Source organism: Lagenorhynchus albirostris, chromosome 5, assembly GCF_949774975.1.
Source record: "Lagenorhynchus albirostris chromosome 5, mLagAlb1.1, whole genome shotgun sequence".
NCBI lineage: Eukaryota > Metazoa > Chordata > Mammalia > Artiodactyla > Delphinidae > Lagenorhynchus > Lagenorhynchus albirostris.
In genome coordinates, this window is record NC_083099.1 from 41,062,660 (window position 1) to 41,084,528 (window position 21,869).

Sequence of the window (21,869 nt, forward strand, 5' to 3'; positions counted from 1 at the left end):
TCCTTTCCTGTTACTCACAAGATAGCTGCTTCCAGACAAGTTAAAAGATTAGTTTATCTTCCCTGGCTCAAGCCTACCTAAGAGAGGAAAGGGTCGCACTTCACAGAAATCACTTAAACAAAGGGTCTCTCCCATTTAGGACCTAGAAGAAATGTCAGGGTGGCAGCCACTCCCTACTAAACAATTCCAAGCATTCCCCCATTCCTCCATCCGGAGGGTGCCAAGCCAGGGTGGTGGCCTGGTCCAGACTAGAATTCACTGGGAATAATCAGTAACAGGCCCAAATCTGGAAGTTCAAGGAAACTGTTTTTCCCCAATCTGTAGTAAAATTAAGCAGATTTTTTTTTCTTCTTTTTCTTAAAAAAATTTTTTTGGCTTTATTGAAATATAATTGACATATAAAATTGTAAGGTATTTAAAGTGTCCACTATGGTGAAAAAATATATATACATACACACACACATATGTTGTGGAAGGATTCCCCCCATGTAGTTACATCCATCACCACACATATTTATCCTTTTTTGCCTGTGGGAGGACATTTAACTTCTAAGTGCTGTTTTTCATAATCAGAGAAGAGGGCATTTCCTACTTCCCCAGGGTTGGGTAACAGTTTCTTCACAGTAAAGTCTTAATCCTTAAAAGGTGCTCTGTGACCCATATCCGTTTTCCAAGCGTTGGTTATCTTTCCCCTCATGGAACCTTGTTCCTAAAGAGGACGAGCTGCCAAACTAAGGCCGGCGCTGTGTTTTGAAAAATCCAGCAGAGGTTTTTTTCGACTCGGTTCCCTGAAAAATTTAGGAAGCCAAGCCAGCGTCTGTGCCAGGAGCTTGTGACCTGACACCCACCTCTTCCCCTCCTTTAATGTCCCCTTGATTGGAGGTGGCCAAAGGGGACTTTGGAGGCTCGCCCAAACCTTTAGCTCAGATTCCCCACCTCCATGCCAGACAGCAATCCCATCTCACACTCCTCCATTCCTCATACACACACCTCTCATAGGTCATCCTCGGCGCGCAGCCGGGAGGGGAAAGAAAACGTGAGCTAACGCAACAGGTTCCACCCACAACCTGAACTTACAAGGGAAGACGGCCAGGCGACTGCAGCTGGGCGGTGGAGGGAGAGGAAGCGGCGAGGAGGAAGGTGGAAGGGAAATGATGGTGCATGACCACCAAGCACACGTCACTCGGACTCCCACATGGGCTTGTGTATGTGCGCATGTAGCGGGAGGGAGGTCCTGCAAGGGGTCACTTGGGGACTTCCGCGCGGGTTTGGGAAGCACCGGGCCTGCGCTTTGGGATGTGCGGGGGTTTAGGCGGGGTAATGAGCCCCGCAGAGAGGGCTTGAGGCTCTCCCAGGAAATATGAGTGTGTCTGGGGGTTAAAATTCACCACCCTCCCCAGGGCGCCGCCCCTACTAAGTGGTCCTGTCTGCGCCCCTAAAGCCCAGAGTCTCCTTCCCTCGGGCCTTTTCCCGGCCCCTCCAACGCGATCCCCGCCCGGCCTCCCACCCCAGCCTGCTTCCGAGAAAGCCGGGAGAGCGGACTGCGCCGCGCCCGGCAGCCTCTGGGCATGCTCGGTGGCGGGACCGGCTCCGTGCCGGCAGGGCGCGTCCTCCCTCCCCCAGGGCGGCGGCGGCGCCTGCAGCTACGGCCGCCGCGCCCCGGCCCCGCACACCTTTGGGGGCCGCGGGGGCCACCCTGCCCGGCGGGAGCCGAGAGCGGCCCCCACCCCGAGCCTTCCGGCGAGCCGAGAAGGGGCCGGCCGGGCAGGCGCGGAGGCGGGAGTGAGACCTCCGAGCTGCCTGCGGTTCCTTAGAAAGTAAAGCTCGGCTCGCCAGCGGAGCCGGGCTCCCGGCCGCCGGCGGGGGCGGGGCGGGGCCGGGTAGGGGGTGGTCTAGGCGCCCTGCGCGAGGTGCGAATTTAGTAGCCGCCCACCCTCTTCTCGGTCCCCGCCCCCAGGGAATTATAATTCTCTGGGAAAGTGTCTGGTTCTCGGAGAATCCCTGGGGCGGGGTGCGGGGGCGCGCCCGGCGCAAAATGGTTAAAACAAAAGTCCATGCGCGCCCCGGGGTCCCTCTTATGGAAAGTCTACGTGCCGGTGGCTGGGCACCCCCTTTGCTGATTTGAGGGTTAGTTACCCGGAGGAAGTCTGCCTGTCGCAGGGGAGGGGATGGGATGAGGAAAGCCTCAGGCTGGTGCCGGCTCCCCCGCCGCAGGCCTCTTTGGGGGGCGCACCTCCAGCCAGGCGGGCGCGGGGCTCTGGGCCGGGGCGTTCGCGGCGGGCGGCGGGCGGCGGCCGGAGCAGGCTCGGCCCGGCGGCTCACTCTTTCTGCCTCCTCCCCCCAGGATTACCGAGAGGATGGGATGGATCTAGGCAGTGACGCCGGCAGCAGCAGCAGCAGTAGCCGCGCCAGTTCGCAGTCCAACTCCACCAAAGTGACCCCTTGCTCCGAGTGCAAATCCTCGCCGTCGCCGGGGGGCAGCCTGGACTTGGTGTCTGCCCTGGAGGGCTATGAGGAGCCCTTCCCGGTCTACCAGAAGAAGGTGATTGATGAGTGGGCGCCGGAGGAGGACGCGGAGAAGGAAGACGAGGAGGAGCGCAGCGAGCGAGGGTACCGGGATGACCGCTGTCCTGCCCAGGAGCCGGGGGACGTGAGCGCCAGGACCCGCAGCGGCGGCGGCAGGGCCGCCACCACCGCCATGCCGCCCCCCGTGCCCAACGGCAACCTCCACCCGCACGACCCCCAGGACCTCAGGCACAATGGCAACGTGGTGGTGGCCAGTCGGCCGAGCGGCTCCCGGGGCCCCCGCCGGGCGGTCCAGAAGCCTCAGCCGGCTGGGGGCCGGCGCGGTGGCCGGGGCCCGGCGGCCGGGAGCCTCTGTCTTCAGCCCACGGACAGCGGGACGTGCGTCCCGGAGGAGCCCCCGGTGCCCCCTATGGACTGGGAGGCTCTGGAGAAGCATCTGGCTGGGCTGCAGTTCCGGGAGCAGGAGGTGCGGAACCAGGGCCAGGCGAGGACCAACTCCACCTCGGTAAGTTGCCCGGGGTGCGTGCCCACGCGCGCACACACGTACACACCCCGCGCACAGCCCGCACGCGCCCTACCCGCGCTCCCGCCCAGCGGCGGCCCCATTCATCCTGCCCCGAGGGTGGGTGCCGGGCAGGAGAGCCTGACTTATGCTCCCCGGGGGTACCGTTGCTCAGCCTCTGAGCTGTCTGGGTTTGCAGGATGGGCGGAGAGGAGGGAGGGGTAGCCAGAGGGCAGCGGAAAGTCGGGTTAGTGGAACCAGAGACTCATTTTAATGGAATTACTTATGGAGACGAGGTTGTGAGTCACTTGCCTGAAAATAAATCCGGGGAGATTTTGGCACCGAAGTCGGTGGCCTGTGTGTGGGTGATATTTCAGGTCGTAATAGTTGTGGCTTTGTCAGCCGTGGTGGGTGTCCCTTCGTTGCCACTAATGTCTCGTCCATATACAGGCTGTCCCTGCGCACAAGCACGCATTCGCCTGCCCACACCTCCGGTGAGGCAGCAGGGATTGTTCCCTCTTGGCGTTTGAGCGGATGCTCCTGAATTGTAACGGGTTGACCGCCCTCCTCTGAGATTTTTTCCTTTCTGAAACCCGATCTATTGTTGACCTGAGGGAACGGGTGAATTGACCTGCTGGGATGAGGGAGTGGTTCTTTCCTCTGTGGGCTGACTCACCCCCTCTCCGCTGAATCCCTCCTAGTTTTGATAAGCAGTTCCTTACCGGAGGCTTGTGCCTCAGTTCAGGAAACCGAGAGAGGGAAGGGTGCTGGAGTGGAAAAGAGAGAGAGAGGGAAGGAGGGATACATCTATAATAAGAAGCTCTGGCAGGTCCACACTTGTCTCAACATCTTTTTTGCCCCTGAGAGGAGAGCAGATAAATGACTTAAAAGAAAAGCATCATGAATGTAGCTCCCCTATTTATCACTGTTTTGAGATAAAGCAACAGTTGTAATTTGAAATCATTAATGAACGGATCCTAAATGGGGCTGAAGGGCATACAGTTTAAATGAGCTGCTTTCTGCGTGTGGCAGTGTGGGAGAATGCTTGCTTGCAGGTGTAATTTTTCGGCTCCAGGGCCCTGGGGCTACTGGAAATTGGGTGCATGCACTTCTGACTTAAAGGGTAAGGACAGTTAATTGGTACGGTTTCTATCAGAGAGAGCCCTTGCCTGACAGAGCCCACTGGTTAGTGTCCCTTGAGAAACTACCTATTAAATTAACACACTCATTTTAATACCAGCTGTTTACCACGGCCACTGGCAGACACGGAATCTTTCCATTACAGCCAGTACTCTGTCTTGTACCTTGCAATTCAAAACATGCTTTTCCCACCTAATGCTGAGAAAAATACCTGATTAAGCTCCCTGGACTTAAACAATGACTTGAAGATACATAAGATTCCTTTACTATGGCCTGACATTTTTACATTCCAGGAAAATGTAATAATTGGGTATACATGCAAAGTTAGGGTTTGATGATGACAATGAGTTGCGTTATTCAAAAAGTTCTTGAGCACCCATGTGTTCTGTGCTAAATTCAAGGTGTGATTCTCAGCGCTGCAGTTACACATCTGACCACGTGGGCCTGGAATTACGGTGAGCGAGGTAGGGATGCAGATTGACTCCCCGCCCCCCCCCAGGAACTTATAAGTTAAGGGCTAACCTAACAGACCAGCCTACCCCAAAACACACACACACACATCTTCTTCCTTATTGTTGTAGAGACTGAATCGTTCCTTCTTGGGCCATCTTTGAAACCTGAGGGTGTCTTGTCTCCTCACCTAGCGAACAGTTTGCATTGTGGGTTCCTCCCCTCTCCTTCCCTCGCCCTCCTGAAAATCTCCCCCCTGGGCATTTCCTCCACAAGTCACACCGAAATTTGGGTTCCATTGATTCAAAGTAAGTATATGTACAAAAAAAAACAGCAGAAGGAAGTAGCCTGTGAGGTTGTTTAATATTGAAATTTTCCGTATTTTGGTTTGTATTGGAACAAAATTACTAGCTGCTGTTAGTTTAGAATAGTGTTTTTCAAACTGCAAGTTCCCCATGAAATCACCTTATCACTTTTTAAAAAATAAGATAGAATGCACTGCAGTGTGTTGCAGGTAGTCACAGTAAGATTGGTTTTTTTAGAAAGTTTTGTTTCAGTTTTATGTAGACATTGGGTTACAGTGTAAGATTTCTTTCCCACTGTGGGTCGCTGTCATAAAAGTTTGGAAAACACTGGTTAAAATCTTGTTTACTCCTGCCTGGAATAAGTGCAAGAATAACCCTGAGGACAGAAGTTTGAGAGTAACAAAGGAGTTGGTGCAAAAGAAGAAGTCTGTCCTGAAGGAGTTGCTCAAATCGAGTGATATTTTTGCTCCTCCTTAAAAAGTTGTGTGTAAATATATTTAAGTGAAATTAATACATAGTACTGGGAGGAGGGGTATAAAATGAAAAAGGCAGGTACAGCTCCTTCACCTGTGAAGGGACCCAAATAAGTTATTCCCACCACATGACTTTTTTTTTTTTTTTTTTTTTTTTTTGCGGTACACGGGCTTCTCACTGCTGTGGCCTCATCCCGTCGTGGAGCACAGGCTCCAGACGCGTAGGCTCAGCGGCCATGGCTCACGGGCCTAGCCGCTCCGCGGCATGTGGGATCCTCCCGGACAGGGGCACGAACCCGCGTCCCCTGCATTGGCAGGCGGACTCCCAACCACTGCGCCACCAGGGAAGCCCACCACCACATGACTTTTGCTTGTGCTCTTACCTCTGCTTGGAATCCAGTGGCTGGTTCCTCATCATCCCAGACTGTGCTCAACTCACCTCCTGAGAGAGGCTGTCCCTGGCCCCCCTCCCTAATGCAGAGTAAGGCACTCCACCACCTACCAAGGCACTCCTCATGTATTTTCTTAGTGCTTCTCACTGCCTGACATTATCATGTTCAGTTCTCCTTCATTTTTGGTTCTCTAGAATCGAATTGGAGTGCAGGGTTCTTGCCTGCGTCGTTTAATTGCTGGAACCTAGTGCCTGCGATAGTGTCTAAGAAGTAGTAGGTTCTCAGATACTGAATAAATGAAGTGTTTATAAGACTCACACGGCCCAGACCTAAGCCAGCCCCCTTATCGTACAGTTGAGAAAACTGAGGCCTAGAGAGGTTAAGAGATTTGCCGAAGATCCCAGTAAGAAAACTACGAAAGGGCTTTTGTCCTTCCTTGTGATGCCACACTAGGTTTTTTCCTTTTGATGCTCAAAATTAGTTGAAACAAAAGGAAAGGAAAGAGCTTCCACCTTCCTGAAATAACTTAAAGGGTTTCCTAATGACAGGTCCTCTCTTGGATGTCCTTAATGTTAAGGACAGAAGTAAACGAGGAAATAAAACCCCATGACTTTACGAGTCTCTTCTCACAGACAGGGTTTGGTTTGGTTTGGTTTGAACGGAAACCCGTTGAGCTCTGCCCAGCAAAGCAGCGACAGCCTCCCCATCCCTGTCCAACGCTCCGTCTTCCTCTTGGCTACAGTGATACACTCTAAACGAAAGCCTGAGATTGCAAGGATGTGTTGACGATCAGCTGTCTCTAGTCCAGGGAAGATTTAGAGGCACATTTAAAAACGCACAACGTTTGGGTAGGACTTAAAACCTGGGGCTGACCTTTACCTTGGGAAGTTGTGAGCAACTCATCTCTCTCTTGGTGCCAGTGGAGGCGGATGAGCTTGGAGGCTCCTGGGAACCACCTTTGGTGTCAGAGCAGGAGGTGCCTGGGCAGTCTTGAAGGAAGCTCTGGTGGCCTGACTTCCTGCTGTCTTCTCAGGGCTGCTCCATCACAAACCTGCCTCGCCTCACGCAGCCCACCCCCTCCTCAACGTCCCAAGCCCTCACCTTGACATCAGAGCCCTGAGGGCAGCGAGGTCACTTTATTCCACTGCCTTATCCCCAGGAGCTCCCTTGTGCCTGAAGCACTCTTTGGGGGAGGGGTGGGGGCGGAGGGGGAGGGGAGAGGTTTCACCCAACAACCAGAACTACTCCTGGAAGTGCCCCCTCCAGTTGGCCAGACCCCTCCCCGCCCCCATCCTGTGTCCCTGCGTTTCTCATGGTCCTGCCCTGGGCCTGCAGGTGTGTAAACGCCCCCCGGTAAACTCAAGGGCCACACACGACCCAGGAGTGAGATTTAGAACCAGGGTGCCAAGTCACGTGAGTCCTGCCCCCATCTGTTCGCGTTCATCCTCAATTCCCTTCTCCCTGCCTGCTCTGTGGGAACTGGCGTGGACAGTCCTGAGCGACAGTCCTGAGGGAAACCTGGAGCTTCTCTTCCCGTTTCCCTCTTCTGAGCACAGCCCCAAGCCTCTGTCTTTCTCCTGCTTCTCCAGGACCTTAGTGTGTCACAGTACCATTCTTCTGCCTCCCCATCACCAAGTAGAAGGGGGTTGCCCACTGCCTCAACCTCCTCCTCTTCCTAAGTGGAGTATAACTTCACCCCTTTTTCTCCATGGTCCTTCTGTGAGGTTTTCTTTCCCTCAGAGTCTGTGATCCTCCATGCTGAGCCTGTTCTGTTTCTGGAAACTCACCCCTTTTTTCTCCCTCCTACTTCTCCCTCCTTTTGATTCTTTAGTTTTTAAAAAATAGCTCCATTGAGGTAGAATTGACATCCAATTAACTGCACATTTAAAGTCAAGGTGATGCATCTATCTCTCACCCGCAAAAGTATCCTCTTGCTGCTTTGCAATCCTTCCCATTCTGTTCCTTGGCAACCACTGATCTTATTTCTATCACTATAAGTTAGCTTGCATTTACTAAAACTACTGTAAAAGGAATCATGTAATGTGTACTCAATTTTGTCTGGCATCTTTCAGTTAGCATATAAGTATTGTGTGATTCACCTGTGTTATCGTGTATGTCAATAGCTCATTCCTTTTTACGGCTGAGTAGAGTTCCATTTTATGGATATACCCTACTCCCTGGTGAATGGACCTTTGGGTGGTTTCTAGTTTTTGTCTATGACAAATAAAAAGTGCTGTGAACATTCACGTACAAGTCTTTGTACGGACATATCCTTTCATTTCTCTTGGGAAAATACCAAAGAGTGGAATGGCTGGATCCTATGGGAGCTGTGTGTTTAACTGTTTGAGAAGTTGCCTGTTTTCCAAAGAATTTGCACCATTTGGTGTTGGTTTCCTCTCCCACCTGTTGGTGTATTCCATCTGTGTCCTTGGGGATTTGCAGGACATCTCTCTTCAGGTGACTGGGGTGACTGATCCCCTATCTCTTAAGAGAAAACAACAGCAAGGTACCAGGATCACATTTTAGAGCCAACCAAAGTCATTACACCCATTGTTCAAAAAAAGGAAAGGACTCTTTTTTAAATTAAAGAGGAGTTCTAGTTGTAGACCTGACACATTTTCATTGCAGTTTTATTATTTTTTACTGCCTGTGACAGATGCATTTTCCTCCATTAATGAGAAGATAAGAATAATTTTAATTAACATGTTAATTGGAAGCAAATTCTGATGAAGTTATTTCCAAAGTACTTGGAAGCAATTTGTCTTTTTATTTGTTTGTACTATTAACTAGTAGCAAACTTTAAATAACCTACATTTCTTCCGAGAATGGTACTAATTACAGGTTATTTTCAATGTATTATTCTGAAAGAATTACAGCCTACTTATTCCTTCTCAGTCAATGACACTACTAAAGTAGCTTGAATGACTGGGTAGTTTGTTTCCTTAGTTACTCAGGCTATGTTTAAATTACATGAATTCCCATTTGTACAGACTGAATTAAGAGGTCTTTATTATTCCTGAAAAATATAGTAAAGTTTATAAGTTGAATAAGTTATGTGATTCCTCAGCCTGGGATACCACAGTGAAAGCATTCTGAGTGGTGTGTAGTTATCACTTATCCCTCTTAGAGAGCACGACATGACAGTGTTAAAATCACCTTTTTTTACCATAACCGGAAATTCCCGGGCTAGCTATATTCTTTGCTTCAACCTTTACCTTGAAATGTTTAGTGTCATCATTGTCTGCTTTTCTAATTGATGTTGATTTCTGTTTAAGAGCTGCAAAGGCTGCTCTATGCATTAGCGTGTACTCAAGACTTTAAAGAAATATGGTTGGGTTTTCCAAAAACTTAGGTTGCAGGGAAACCACAGGTTCTGAGGCTCTGTTTGTGTATTTCAGCTACCATCAGATAGTTCATCCTACTGCAGCAGAGCCTTTTGAAAATATTGTAGTTGGATTAAAGGAAATCTTTGCCCACCAACTGGTTTGCACATCGTGGTCCTTTAGAACGTTCTAAGGATCACTGTCGTGGCGCAAATCTGAAAAACAGATACAGATATTCTCATCACACATTCATTGAGCTGTTTGAACATCTCACCACTGACATCACGTCACCTTCCTCCATCCCTTTCTAGCTCAGAATGCACTTTCAACTCTAGAACCTTTGCCTGGCATTCCTTGTGACTTCACTCCCAGGAAGGCCCAGCACGAGCCCTTTGCTCTGTAGCTGGTCCACCAAACCACCCAGCAATGTCTTCCCCAAGGCGTGCTCTCATTCAGCTTCTTTGGGAAGCTGTACCTGATCATCTCGGCTCCTAAGTAACCTCTCTTCCGAACTTCTTACTCCACTTGTGTTCCACTTCCTCATTCTTAGGTTTTAAAAGGCTCATCCCTGACAAAACTCAAACCAGACCTGTCAATCTCTGGTTCCAGGCTCTTTCAGTGACATTGTTTGCATTCTCTCTCTTTTTTTTTTTTTTTGCGGTACTCGGGCCTCTCAGTGGTGTGGCCTCTCCCGTTGTGGAGCACAGGCTCCAGACGCGCAGGCCCAGCGGCCATGGCTCACGGGCCCAGCCGCTCCGCAGCATGTGGGATCTTCCTGAAGCGTGGCACGAACCCGTGTCCCCTGCATTGTCGGGCGGACTTTCAACCTATGCGCCACCACGGAAGCCCTGCATTCTCTTTTTGTGGGTATGTCTCTTATCTGCCCAACTATTTTAAATCCCTCCTCCCGTTCAAACACATACATGCACAGGCTCGGGCATTTCCTGAGGACTGGACATTTGATGAATGCTTGTTACCTGGTTAATGTATTTTGTACCACCTTTCTGTTTAGTTTTTAAATTTGCTCAAAGCCGGTATACTACGAACTTTATTAATGCTAATAATAGTAATTACAGATCCTTCCTTAAAAGTTTATCTGGACTCTGTGACATTATATTTGCATTTTAAAATAGAAATTTGTTTTTACTCCTGGACCTTTGCCTCTGAAAACATAAATGGTTTTGTTTTCTTACCTCTGAAACTCAGTCCTAAGTTGTTATTTTTTTTTAACAACAAGGACCTTTGCAAATGCTTTTCTTTAGCTGCTTTATGTCCCCTGAGCTGTTCGGACAGATGACACTTCATACTGTTGCTGCTTTATGCTGTCAGTGACTGGGAGATTATTTTGCACACAGCTTTTGTAGAAATTCAAGTGCCAGTTATGAAACTGAGCATTTTTCATAGAAAAGTAATAGGATTTTAAAGACAGAAAGGATCTGAGAGGTCATCTCATCAAACCCTCGCCACTTTCAAAGGAGGAAGCAGGCTTATGAAGATTAAATGTCCTTGCCCACCTTCCTTAGCCCAGGCCTGACCCAGCCTCAAGTCACCTGACTCACAATTCCCACTTTTAATGAACTCGGCCCCCTTCAGCTACCTTCAGCAGCGAGGGTGAGAGCTGACCGTTGTGCATGTCACTTCCATTTACAGTCCGTCCATTGACTGACTGTCAGGCTATGAGGCGGTGCCCAGGTTCAGAAAGACAGGACGAAGAAGATTTCCACGTGGCTCACCGCACAAGTGGAAACATTTTGTTCTAACTAGACAGAGTTTTAAGTGAATCGTTTATTATAAGGCCAAAAAGGAGCAAAATAACAAAACCAAGAAGAGACTAGAAAGAAAGGCATTTGTGGAGTTCAGGAGAGGCCCATAAGTAGTCTCTATTAGGACACTGGCTTTGTTAGAATATGGATGAAAACTAGGAATAGAAAAATGGACGTCGGGGAAGGGAGATGTGTTTGGGTTTTTACGTTATGACATTTCTGAGTTTCCCAGTTAAATCTGTAGAAGTGAATCTCACTCTTTCTTCTTGTCATGTCCAGGAGAGTTGTAATAATCCCTCTCCTTCACTTACCAAGTCTTATGAAATCCATGAGAGCACTCATTGTTTCAGATGTCCTTGGTGTGTTTGCTTTGTTTTTGTTTTGGTTTGGTTACTACTATTCACTTTTGTGAATGATTCCGTTATTTTCCTTATATATTTGTTAAATAATTATGTCAAGCATGTTCTATCACCAATTTTCATCACTTGTTTTTCTCTGTTTTCATTCATACATATATTTAACCTAATTTTATTCTCTCCACCTGACCTGTTTTTCAATATTTGTGTTATTATAGGTTATTCCCATTTTTGCCTACTTTTGTGGCATTTTCTCTATAAAGTATCAATATATGCGATTCAAAGGTGACGGTTGAGAATTCCCTGGCCGTCCACTGGTTAGGACTATGCGTTTTCACTGCCAGGGCCCGGGTTTGATCCCTGGTCAGGGAACTAAGATCCTGAGAACTGTGTGGCAGAACCAAAAAAAAAAAAAAAGAGAAAAAAAGGGTGATGGTTTAGGCTAGGAAACACCCAGGTGATAGGAATGAACTCGACCACTGCTTGTTCACTACGAGGTTGATGGTTTTTAAAGTACTTGTAAAATATTTTTTGGTTATGTTTTACTGACTTGAGGTTATACTTAAAGCAAAGCTTACTGGAAGTGAAAAAGGTACTAGTTTTCTTCAGTCTAGCTTTGTATATCAGATTTCCTAATAATTGCCTCTTCTATCTGTACATTTTACTGATACCTCTGTATCTCCATCCAAATATTTTATATTTACTTGTAATTGAGTGACCTTTTTGGTGTATCCATGATCAGCACTATCATGTCACCTTTCTCTCTCTTTTTTTCCTTCCATTTCTCAAAGTCTCTCCTTAACATTGGTGGCTCATGGAAGTGATTGTGCATCTTCCTTGGGATGTTAGCATAGTATACCAAAAAAGAAATTTCAATTTTTATGGATTACAAGGAGCACTGCATTAGTCAGCAGCTGATTTCTGCAGATTCATCGATTCAAGAGTTTTATTACCCATGTCCTAATAGAGATGATTGATTCTTCAAAACTCTTCCTTGTAGAAATAAATGTCTTAGTGATTCATGAATGTTCTGTTTTGTTTTGTTTTGTTTTTTTAAAATGTTACAAAAAGCTTCTATCGAGAAAGTGGTGGTGGCGTGGGGTTGGGGGCTTTTCCAGGTGATGCTCCATTTGCCCAGGCGGATGGGGTTGTTTTCACGGTGCTTGAGGAAGAGCAGAGAACAAAGCAGCATCTCTACAGCCTCACAGTCGGGCCTCCAACAGGCAGATTTTCTACTGGCGCCTTCTGGACACACACCAGCCAGGCTGGTAGGTCGATGTCCCCGTGGCAGCACGTACCCATTGCTTCCTCCTCTTGGATCCCCCCACTGTGATCCACAGCCTGCCTCTGTTTCCCATCTCACTCCTGTGTGGGTGACCTGTCTGTGCAGAGAACCAATACAAAGTCCGTAAGAAAGTGGCTTCTCTAGTACTGGGCACCTCTGGTGGCCAGAGCCCCTGGCCAGGCTCCCTCATGGACCTCTTAGTGATGGAGAGCTGAGGACGGGCACTCTCCGAGGCCAGCTAGCTGTGGCCAGGGACCGTCTTGCTCACTAATAGGCTGTAGACATGCCCCAAACAAAACAACAGGTAAGTCTAGACAGCTCCTTGGTTCTGTAACTTGATTCTGTTTCCTTCTTGGTTTGCCATATATGGAAAGAACTTCGCTGTCTAAAAAAGTTTAAAGGGAATGAGGTAATTTCCTCGTAATTCCTGAGATCTCCAGCCGTGTTTTAAATTTAGATTTGAGGTTAGAGCATTAAAGAAATAAAAACAGAAAAGTTGCTGTGTTATGAAATGCTAGGGCATTTTAAATGTCAGGTCCATCAGCATGATAGCTTGTACCCCCATTTTCTCCATCCAAAGAAAGAGTAGTGTTAAACTTCTTTCTAAAATAAGAAGGGTCTGGACCTCTGGGAACCTGGCACAGTGTCTTCTTAGCAAAGAACGTAAAGCCTAATCTCCACTCCTATAAAAATAACATGTTTTCAAATAGTTTCAAAACCAACTTAGCCTTCTGTTTTTCTCCTCATGGCACCAGTGGCTAAAAATTATGCCACTTTCGAAAATTACAATTTTTTTCTTTGTGCAGTCTTACATAATTTTGGTCCATTTTGACCGGGTCTGACATTTTATTATAAGCACCAACATCTTAAGTGCTCTGTCCTTTTTTTTCCACTCTAAAATTGCTTCTGTGAGGAGTAAGACAAGACCACTGGGATTTTATTTTTGAATACTTAAATTATGTAAATTATGTAATCAATGATCTCCTGTTAAGAGTTGTCCGGCCAACAGTGATCCCACCGTCTGACCCAAATAGCCCTTAAAGTAAGATCTTGTTCTAGAAGAACAACTTTAGGCAGCAGTAATTTTAATTTTTTCTGAATACTGGCTCTACTATGGTATGGTGATTTCAGTATTAGATGTATTTTTCTTTTGTTTCGTATGGGAACTTTCAACAAAGCAAACGTACAATGGTTGTGCTTAAACTAACATGTAAGACCTCTGTAGGAAGTCCAGTGCACTGGAAGCAAATTAAAATTCTCTTTTACTAGTAAACAATCACACTGAGAATGTGAATATTAGAGCTGGAAGGCACTCCATAGCAAGGGTGGCAAACTCAGATGCTTCCAGAGGCCACGGAGGAAACTAATGAGAGGAGTGGAGGACAGGTCCCAGGGACAGAAGACAGCTGTTCTTTCATACTGCTGACTTGTTGCTGTGTCAGAGCCTCAGAGTTATGATATGTCAGGAGAAGCCCAAGACCCAGGTTTTTATGAGAAGTATCTTGAATACTAAATGCACCGCAAATAACTTTAAATAAATACAATTTTGTGGAGCTACGAAACAGGTCTGTGGTTCAGAAGATGGCCTTGGGCTACCAGTTTTCCATCCCACACTTAACCCAACCCCTTCATTTTACAGGTAAGAAAACTGAGACCCAAAGATGTTAGATGACTTACCTGAAGTGGGGATGAGGTGGGGATGACTTGCTAAGAGGTTTGGTAAGAGTCTAGAAATGAGAGATCTCAGGGAGGAAAACTCCTGAAGGAGTGTCGGTCTTATCTACTGACACCAGCGTAACATTTTTCCCCCTTTCAATGCTTAAAGTAATTTGAGACAATAACATCCAGAGGAAAAAAATAAGAGATGCCTTAGGTACACACCTTCCTCTATTTCACTTTATTTTTATATACATTCCATTACTTAGAATTTAGTTTTCTCTTTCATCTTCAAAGCAGTTCAAAAATTGATTTGTTATTTGGATTTGGGGTATTTCGTTATTTATGAAGGACGAAAAGGGAAAGGCTCTTTAAGAGCAGATTGTCTTAAACATAAACATGCGTGTGCACACAGACACACACACACACATACATACAACGCAGGATATGTGGCCTCAGTTCTTTTATCTGCTGGAAACTCATCTGAGACCATTTAATTCCAAGGGGTGGTGGTAGGGGTGAGTTCTAATAAAATTTATTGTTATATAGACTCTAATGAAACTTTAATATTGATGAATTGTATTGTTTTTATTTAACTAAATATGTAGTATTTAGGAGGACTTATTGAAAGTATAGAGATGGGGAAGTTTTTTTCTTCTTCTTTAGAACTATTGGCTCTAAGTCCAAAGTCAACAGATTTCAAACAAATGAGACAAGTTTGGGGTGTTAATTCACTTTCCTTTGGAAAAATGGGAAATGTTCACTTAGCTTTTTTTAAAAAAAACTTTTTATCTGGGAATAACTTAAGATTTACAGAGGTGTTACAAAGATAGTACAGAAAGTTTCTGAATATCCTTTACCAACCTCCCCTGATGTTAACATTGTATATAATATGTATATTATATATAATGTACACATATATAATTATTAAGAGAAATATACTTGTTTTCTGATATTTCTTCAAATATAATAAACAGTTTGAGTATATGTCAGTGTGTGTGTGGTATACATGACTGTGGTACACTTGTCAAAACTAAGAAATGAACGTTGGCACAGTATTATTACCTAAACTGGAGGCTTTAATTGGATTTATAGTAGCTTTTAAAATTAAGAAGTTTGTATTAAAACTACCCAACAAAGGTAATAAATAACATACAGGCTGTGGCTTGAGGAGAGAGGGGAGAGTTGGATCCTTTGTATTGTCTCTCGGCTCCCACAAAGTCACCCCAAGCGAACTTGAAACCGGAACAGAGATTCTGCTAGTGTGTTTGCTTTGTAAATGCATTTTGAAGACTCCTACCTCCTCTTCCGATGAGGTTGGCTTCCCTCAGTCTCTCCGCTGCAGGAGGAAGCATGTGTTGTGAAGAATCAGGAGAGGCAGGTGAAGAGAGAAACTCTACAGGCCTGTGGAGGGCAGGCTCCTCCAAGCAGCAAGGCAGGAGTCAGGGGACTGTGTTGTGAGCCATCGTCTGCTTTCACGGGCTGCGGCCAGCCACAAATTGTCACTGTCCTTTGGAAGGGTATTTGGCTCGCCAACATCTGAATCGTTTGTTTATTTGTTTTTTAATGATTTTTTAACATCTCTTTTGGAGTATCATTGCTTTACAATGGTGTGTTCGTTTCTGCTTTATAACAAAGTGAATCAGTTATACGTATACATATATCCCCATATCCCCTCCCTCTTGCGTCTCCCTCCCACCCTCCCTATCCCACCCCTCTAGGTGGTCACAAAGCACTGAGCTGATCTCCCTGTGCTTTGCGGCTGCTTCCCACGAGCTATCTATTTTACATTTGGGAGTGAGTATATGTCCATGCCACTCTCTCACTTCGTCCCAGCTTACCCTCCCCCCTCCCCGTGTCCTCAAGTCCATTCTCTACATCTGCGTCTTTATTCCTGCCCTGCCCCTAGTTTCTTCAGAACCATCAGAAAGAGAAAAATAAATACCATATGTTTATTTGTTTTTAATGAGGAAGAAGTATTTTGGCCTGGGAGTCTCCTTCTTTAAAGTTAAGGGTCTGGTGGAATTGCGAAAGCTCTGTGAGCCTGTGGCGTGAAAATTCCCACAGAAGGGAGTAAGTTACAGTTGACTAGAAAGAGGTGTAAGTGGCCTGGGGGACAAAGCCCACTCAGGCTGTGAAATGAGGGCTAAGTCATGAGGAACACATTTGGGAGACTTCACAGCCTAGAAATGGTGAGGAAAGAGGTTTGAGACTCGTGAAAATGGAAAAGGAAAGGAACTTGGCATGAATGTTCAGTATTTGCTGACTGATTGAATAATCCGAATTTTCAAAACTAAACTGGCTGTGGGCTCCAGGCATAGTTTTATCAGCAATAGGAGGATGTCCCCGTGACTCAGTGACTTCTCATAAGGAACGTTCCGGTTACTCATTCCCTGCCTTTGGGTGGCCTGGTTTGGCTGGCGGGATCAGTGACTTCCTCTTAGGACTTCTTCAAATTTCCCAGAATTCTTTTACTAATTACATGTTCAATGTATTGTGGATTATGATACTACTAAGTAAACATTTCTTTCAGTAAAACCCATATAATCAGGTTGAAAACTGTGTGTTCTCCAGACCAAAATGTTTTTTTTCTTCTTTTTGTATTGAAGTGTAGTTGATTGACAATGCTGTGCCCATCTCTGCTGTGCAGCAAAGTGACTCAGTTATACACATATAGACATTCTTTTTTTCATATTCTTTTCCATTATGGTTTCTCACAGGATATTGCAGACCAAATGTTTTGACTAGCTGCTTCAATTTATATACTCCTTTGAAATTCACTAGAGGCTATGCTCGAGGATGGGACGTATGCACATCACTGACATCTATATTCTTAGGTTCTTCCTCCTGCGGTGGATGTGAGTTGTGGATGTGGGGTTTCTGCCCAGCATGGGTTTACCTTTCCTAACAGCGCCCAGGTTCTTTCTAGGGAATTACCTCTTTTCTGCTGTGTGCGATTTTGGTGGGAGGGCAATTGCAAGTGGCTGACTCCTGTTCCGGCAACCTTAGCCTAGGTTCTCCCTCCCCTGATTCTCCCACAGGTGGAAGAGCTCCCCTGGGACTTTGGGTCTAGAGTGTTCCCTGTGAGGCCCTCAGTAGCAATGGGAGGCCTCATCGCGGTGGTGACTAATGCTGAACCCTTCCCATGAGGGGACCACGGCCGTGGCTTCTGCTTCCCAACCTTCCCTGCCTCCCCTGGTTTCTCAGTGCCCACCTCCTGTTGATTCTCTGAGCTTAAATCAGCCAGGGTTGGTTTTATTGCTTTCAAATCAGGAACCCTAACTAACAGCAGGCAGTCTCTCGACTTATGGCTCAGATTCAAACATGACAGTTGTGGGCCCAATAGCACTAAGTAGAGGCCTTTAAGATTTTTCGAGTCTTTCACAGAATCATTGAGTATCAGAGGTGGAATGGGGACTTCCCTGGTGGCGCAGTGGTTAAGAATCCGCCTGCCAATGCAGGGGACACGGGTTTGATCCCTGGTCCTGGAAGATCCCACCTGGCGCGGAGCAACTAAGCCCGTGAGTCACAACTACTGAGCCTGCGCTCTAGAGCCCGTGCTCCGCAACAAGAGAAGCCACCGCAATGAGAAGCCCGCACACCGCAACAGAGTAGCCCCTGCTCGCCGCAACTAGAGAAAGCCCACACGCAGCAACGAAGACCCAACGCAGCCATAAATAAATAAATTTATTAAAAAAAAAAAAGGTGGAATGGACCTTAGAGCTAGAAGGGTAACTCATGCTGGGTGCAGTCCCCTTCTTTTTTATAGGTGAGGAAATAACCACACAAAGTGAAAGTGACTTTCAAGGTGTCATAAACAGAACATGCCACATTGACATCCTATGCTGAGATCTCATCTGCCCAGGGCATCTTGACCTCACACCCTCCTTCTACTTCCTGACCCTGTGAGCCATGGTACCCATTTATAGGGTGACGGGCCAGAAGTAAAGACAGCTATCTGTGGCCTTGGAGACGATCAGTGGCCTTGGAAAGGAGCAAAGGTAACTGGACCACATAAGACTTCAACCTATGGCTGGTGGTGTTATAACCAATATTCAAACACTGAGCTGAAAGGTGCCCTCTGATGCCAGTCCAGACGTGTCCTCTTGATGCAGCTCAGACTCTGTATAAGGAAGTGATTATCAGCAGGCTCTGGAATCAGGTAGACCTGGCCCCAAATAGCAGTAGTAGCATCCTTACGATTAGGGGCATAAAAACAACCAATATTATGGTATAAATCTCATGGATTTTTAATGTGGATTAAAGATTGTCTTCTAGACATCCCTTATTTTATAGAAATTGTGCTTTTATGTTGTAAATGTAGCAAGTCTCCGAGCTTCGAGAGGGTAAATTTTCTGAATTCATTTTGGAGCAAAAGCTATATTTTTAAAATTGCTTATGTGAAACTTTTCAGCAAAGTGAAAAGTCTGCAATATGATGTCTGCATGATGTCTGCCAAGACTTTCCTTAATATATGTCATTATTTTTTCTTCTTAGCTTTATTCAGTCAGTGACTATATATTTGCATATCTGCTATGTGTTAGGTATGGCGGATAAGGATGAGCAGAAGCTCGCGTGCGGCTGTCATGTCGTGGGGCTCCTTGCCCTCATGGAGCTTGCAGTCAAGCAGGGGAAGCTCACATGAATCATATAAGGACACAAATGTGGCAGGTGCTGCCGAAGAAGGCCATGATGCTGTGAGAACTGCAGAGACATGCCCTAAACCTGTTTTAATGAGAGAAACAAGCTGTTGCTTATCGAGCGCCTGCTGGGCACACACCGATCCGGCGGCTTTTCATTTATTTGCCTAATGCACGACGGGACAAGTTGAATGCTGTTACCCCCATTGTATAGACAAAAAAACTGAAGTGTGTGGTGGGATCTCAGAGCTAGTACAGGTCCCTCTGGCTCCAAGGGCCATGTGCTTTTTACTTCTACTAGAAACCACTACACCAGCTATTTGGAATTTAGCCCCTCTGACTTTTCATCACACAATAACTGCTTCTTTTGGCTGGGGGCTGTGGCCACATCTGAATATCTGTGATCTCTTGATATGTAATATCCACTTACACCCACGTGCTTCTATTTGAGAATTTTTCATAAGCAGAAACATTAATTAATAATTAGAAATTCATTTGACCATAAATGCGTGGCTTTCTGTTTGTGTTCTCTGTTCTGGAGGTCCCCATCACCACCCCTGTGCTTACTTTTAATCATCAAATCTATCCGTCAAAAACTCACCCTACGTATTGGCTTGAAGGGTACATAATGATCCTCTGGTTGGGTGGAGGCACGTGGAGATAAAACTGTGCATTCTCACTCCCTTGACGCCCAGTCCGGAGCTGGCTGCACCTCGTAAACTGTTTTGTGCATAGAATGGGACAATGGGTCCCTGAGGTTCCAGGCAGCTCTGAATGGCTGGAGCATGCCTCGGGAGCCCTTACCATCCAGTGGGCAATGCACTCGGAGAGCTTTCCCCCCAAAAGTCCTGGGATCACATTCAGCAGTGGCTTCATCTGTGCCAGTAGGTGTAACAAAAGAGACTGTCACCTGAGGGACCAGGAAGAGGGACAAGGTTGGGTAGGGTGAAGCAGAGGGCCTCAAGCTGCAGCTGAACCCACTGCCTTCTGTGATTTTTATTTTTATTTTGCCCATTCATGTACTTACTTAATAGTCATTCACTCAGTAGCTGTACTGTACTAGACACTAAGGAGACAAGATCTTGCCCAAAGGGCCTAGTTATTCTGGTGAGGGAGGTGGACATTAAACAGCTTCCTCGGTTATTTATTGAATGCCCGAGGTGAGTGCTGTGAAGGAGAGTTCTAGGAGGCAGAGGCAGCAGGGGGAGGACAGCGGCATGGAGATCTGGAGAGGAGGGGGCCCGGCTCAAGGTGGGATGGCAAGAGTTTCCTGGGGCGGAAGGGCCGTGGGGCAGGAGGGAGTTTGGAAAAGTTTGTGGAAATCAGCCAGGGCATCCCTGACCAAAATCACTCTCTTTCTCAGCACACACATCCCAGGCATTTGAGTCTGTACTTCACTTTTGGAACTTTCTACCACCACTCTTAAGCCATCTTTTTCGCAATAAAACCACCTTGCAATTTTCCTGTAGTAAATTTTAAAAATGTTTATGCTGCAAGGAGTTTAATAATAGAGGCAATGCTTGAAATGCCATTTCCTTGTACCCAGAGAATTGGGGTACAGTGGGGGAATAGAGCCTTTTAGGAAAATAAGAGGGAAGAAGCTATTTGAATTCAGAAGTGAATTCATGTTAAACTTCTCAGGCTCCAGGAAGTTCTTGAGTGTTTTGGTTTAAAGGAGTTGGCGTATTCGTGGGGTTTTCTGCTCAGGTCTCCTGGATGCTGTGGGCTGGGAATATGTTAAAAACAGAAGGCCCAGCCTTTTTCCTAATGAGCTATTTGTGCTTTAGACACACTAATCTAGGATGGGGCAGAGATGTCGAAATGCCAGATGCTGACAGGATTGGGGACAGAACGTCAGGCATTCTGATGCCGGCCATGTGAGCATTGCGTCCCGGGACTTCCTTTCAGAAACACCCACAATGCTCTGTGGGCAGGTCCAGGGAGGTTAGAGAAACCCCTCACCTCCCGCATCCATCCAATTCGAGATGATTGGATCTGAAGTCTTGGTGAGGAGCTAAAGGGTAATTTCTGGGTCAGAGCAGGACCAGTGAATTGTATGAGCTGAGGTAAAGCTTAATCCTGTCTTCTACCCACCCACGATGAAAAGCTGTTGAACGTCAAAGAGGGTTTGCAACTTTGAAGTGAAGACGTTTCCTGCCACATAGCATCGAGTTGAACAAGTCCACACCCGTTGGTCTGGTCGTTGGTTAGTAGAAGGAATGAAAGAGAAGAACTGCGTGCCTTTGAGCTAAGGCATTTTAAATACTTATTACTCTGATTCACTTTCTACCATTCACCTTCACTGCAGTTTTCCTTTCATCTTAACATTATAAGTAATGCATCGGCCTTCCCTATGGAACAGTGCAGATCTCATTTAAATGGTAAAACCGTGTCCAGCTCAGGCCCATTTGCTACACAAGAAACGGGAAATATTTTTCTCAGGTTGGAGCCTAAGGATTCCCTGTGACGTGGGTACCTCCCGTTGGTTTCCATGACTATATTCCTTTAACCAATGGTTTCTGTTCTTTCAGTTATCCTGTAGACTAAATGGAAAAATAAACGGCTTCATAGCCTTGTGCTGGGTCTGAGAAAATGGTTTATACATCTCTATCAAAAACAAAACTGCAAAATACTAAGTAAAAGTCAAAAAACCAATCGGAATTTTCTCCTTAGTATGGCTCCTTGGCTTTATAACCTAGAGACTGAACTAGGGCCTAGAGGTTATGAACTAGACAAGTATTGCATGTTTTGGTTTTTTTTTCCCCAACACCCTTACCCGTTAAAAAAGAAGAAAGGCTTTAGGGTGAACTCTAAGGTCTGTATTACTTTTTTAAAAAATCACAACTATGTATCATTCGGGACATCTACCTACCAAAGGCAATACACTTAAAATGCCATATCAGAGCGGCTGTGCAACTTCTCAATTTGATAGCTTTTCTGAAAAGCATCACCGTGCATCCGTAACTGTAATGAGAACTTTTTCATATTAAAGGCATGTTATTTGGAGATGGAATGTTTCCTTCTCCCTACATAACTGCACAGTGATTAAATATTGACT

At 46.3% G+C, this 21,869-nt stretch overlaps 1 protein-coding gene across 5 annotated transcripts in view; it reads left to right on the top strand.

Annotated features, from left to right (window-relative positions):
• Window positions 1-1,151: 1,151 nt before the first annotated feature.
• Window positions 1,152-21,869, top strand: part of SCHIP1 (schwannomin interacting protein 1) — a 123,789-nt gene continuing 103,071 nt past the window's right edge. Inside the window, exons 1-2 of one of the 5 annotated variants that reach the window (XM_060149914.1) lie at window positions 1,152-1,205; window positions 2,345-3,031. In XM_060149914.1, the coding sequence (XP_060005897.1) occupies window positions 1,152-1,205; window positions 2,345-3,031 (741 nt within the window). Of the gene's footprint in view, window positions 1,206-1,663; window positions 1,818-1,878; window positions 2,128-2,344; window positions 3,032-21,869 lie in introns of those variants that run through there. The other 4 variants (XM_060149909.1, XM_060149908.1, XM_060149911.1 and 1 more) reach the window with 4 other exon arrangements.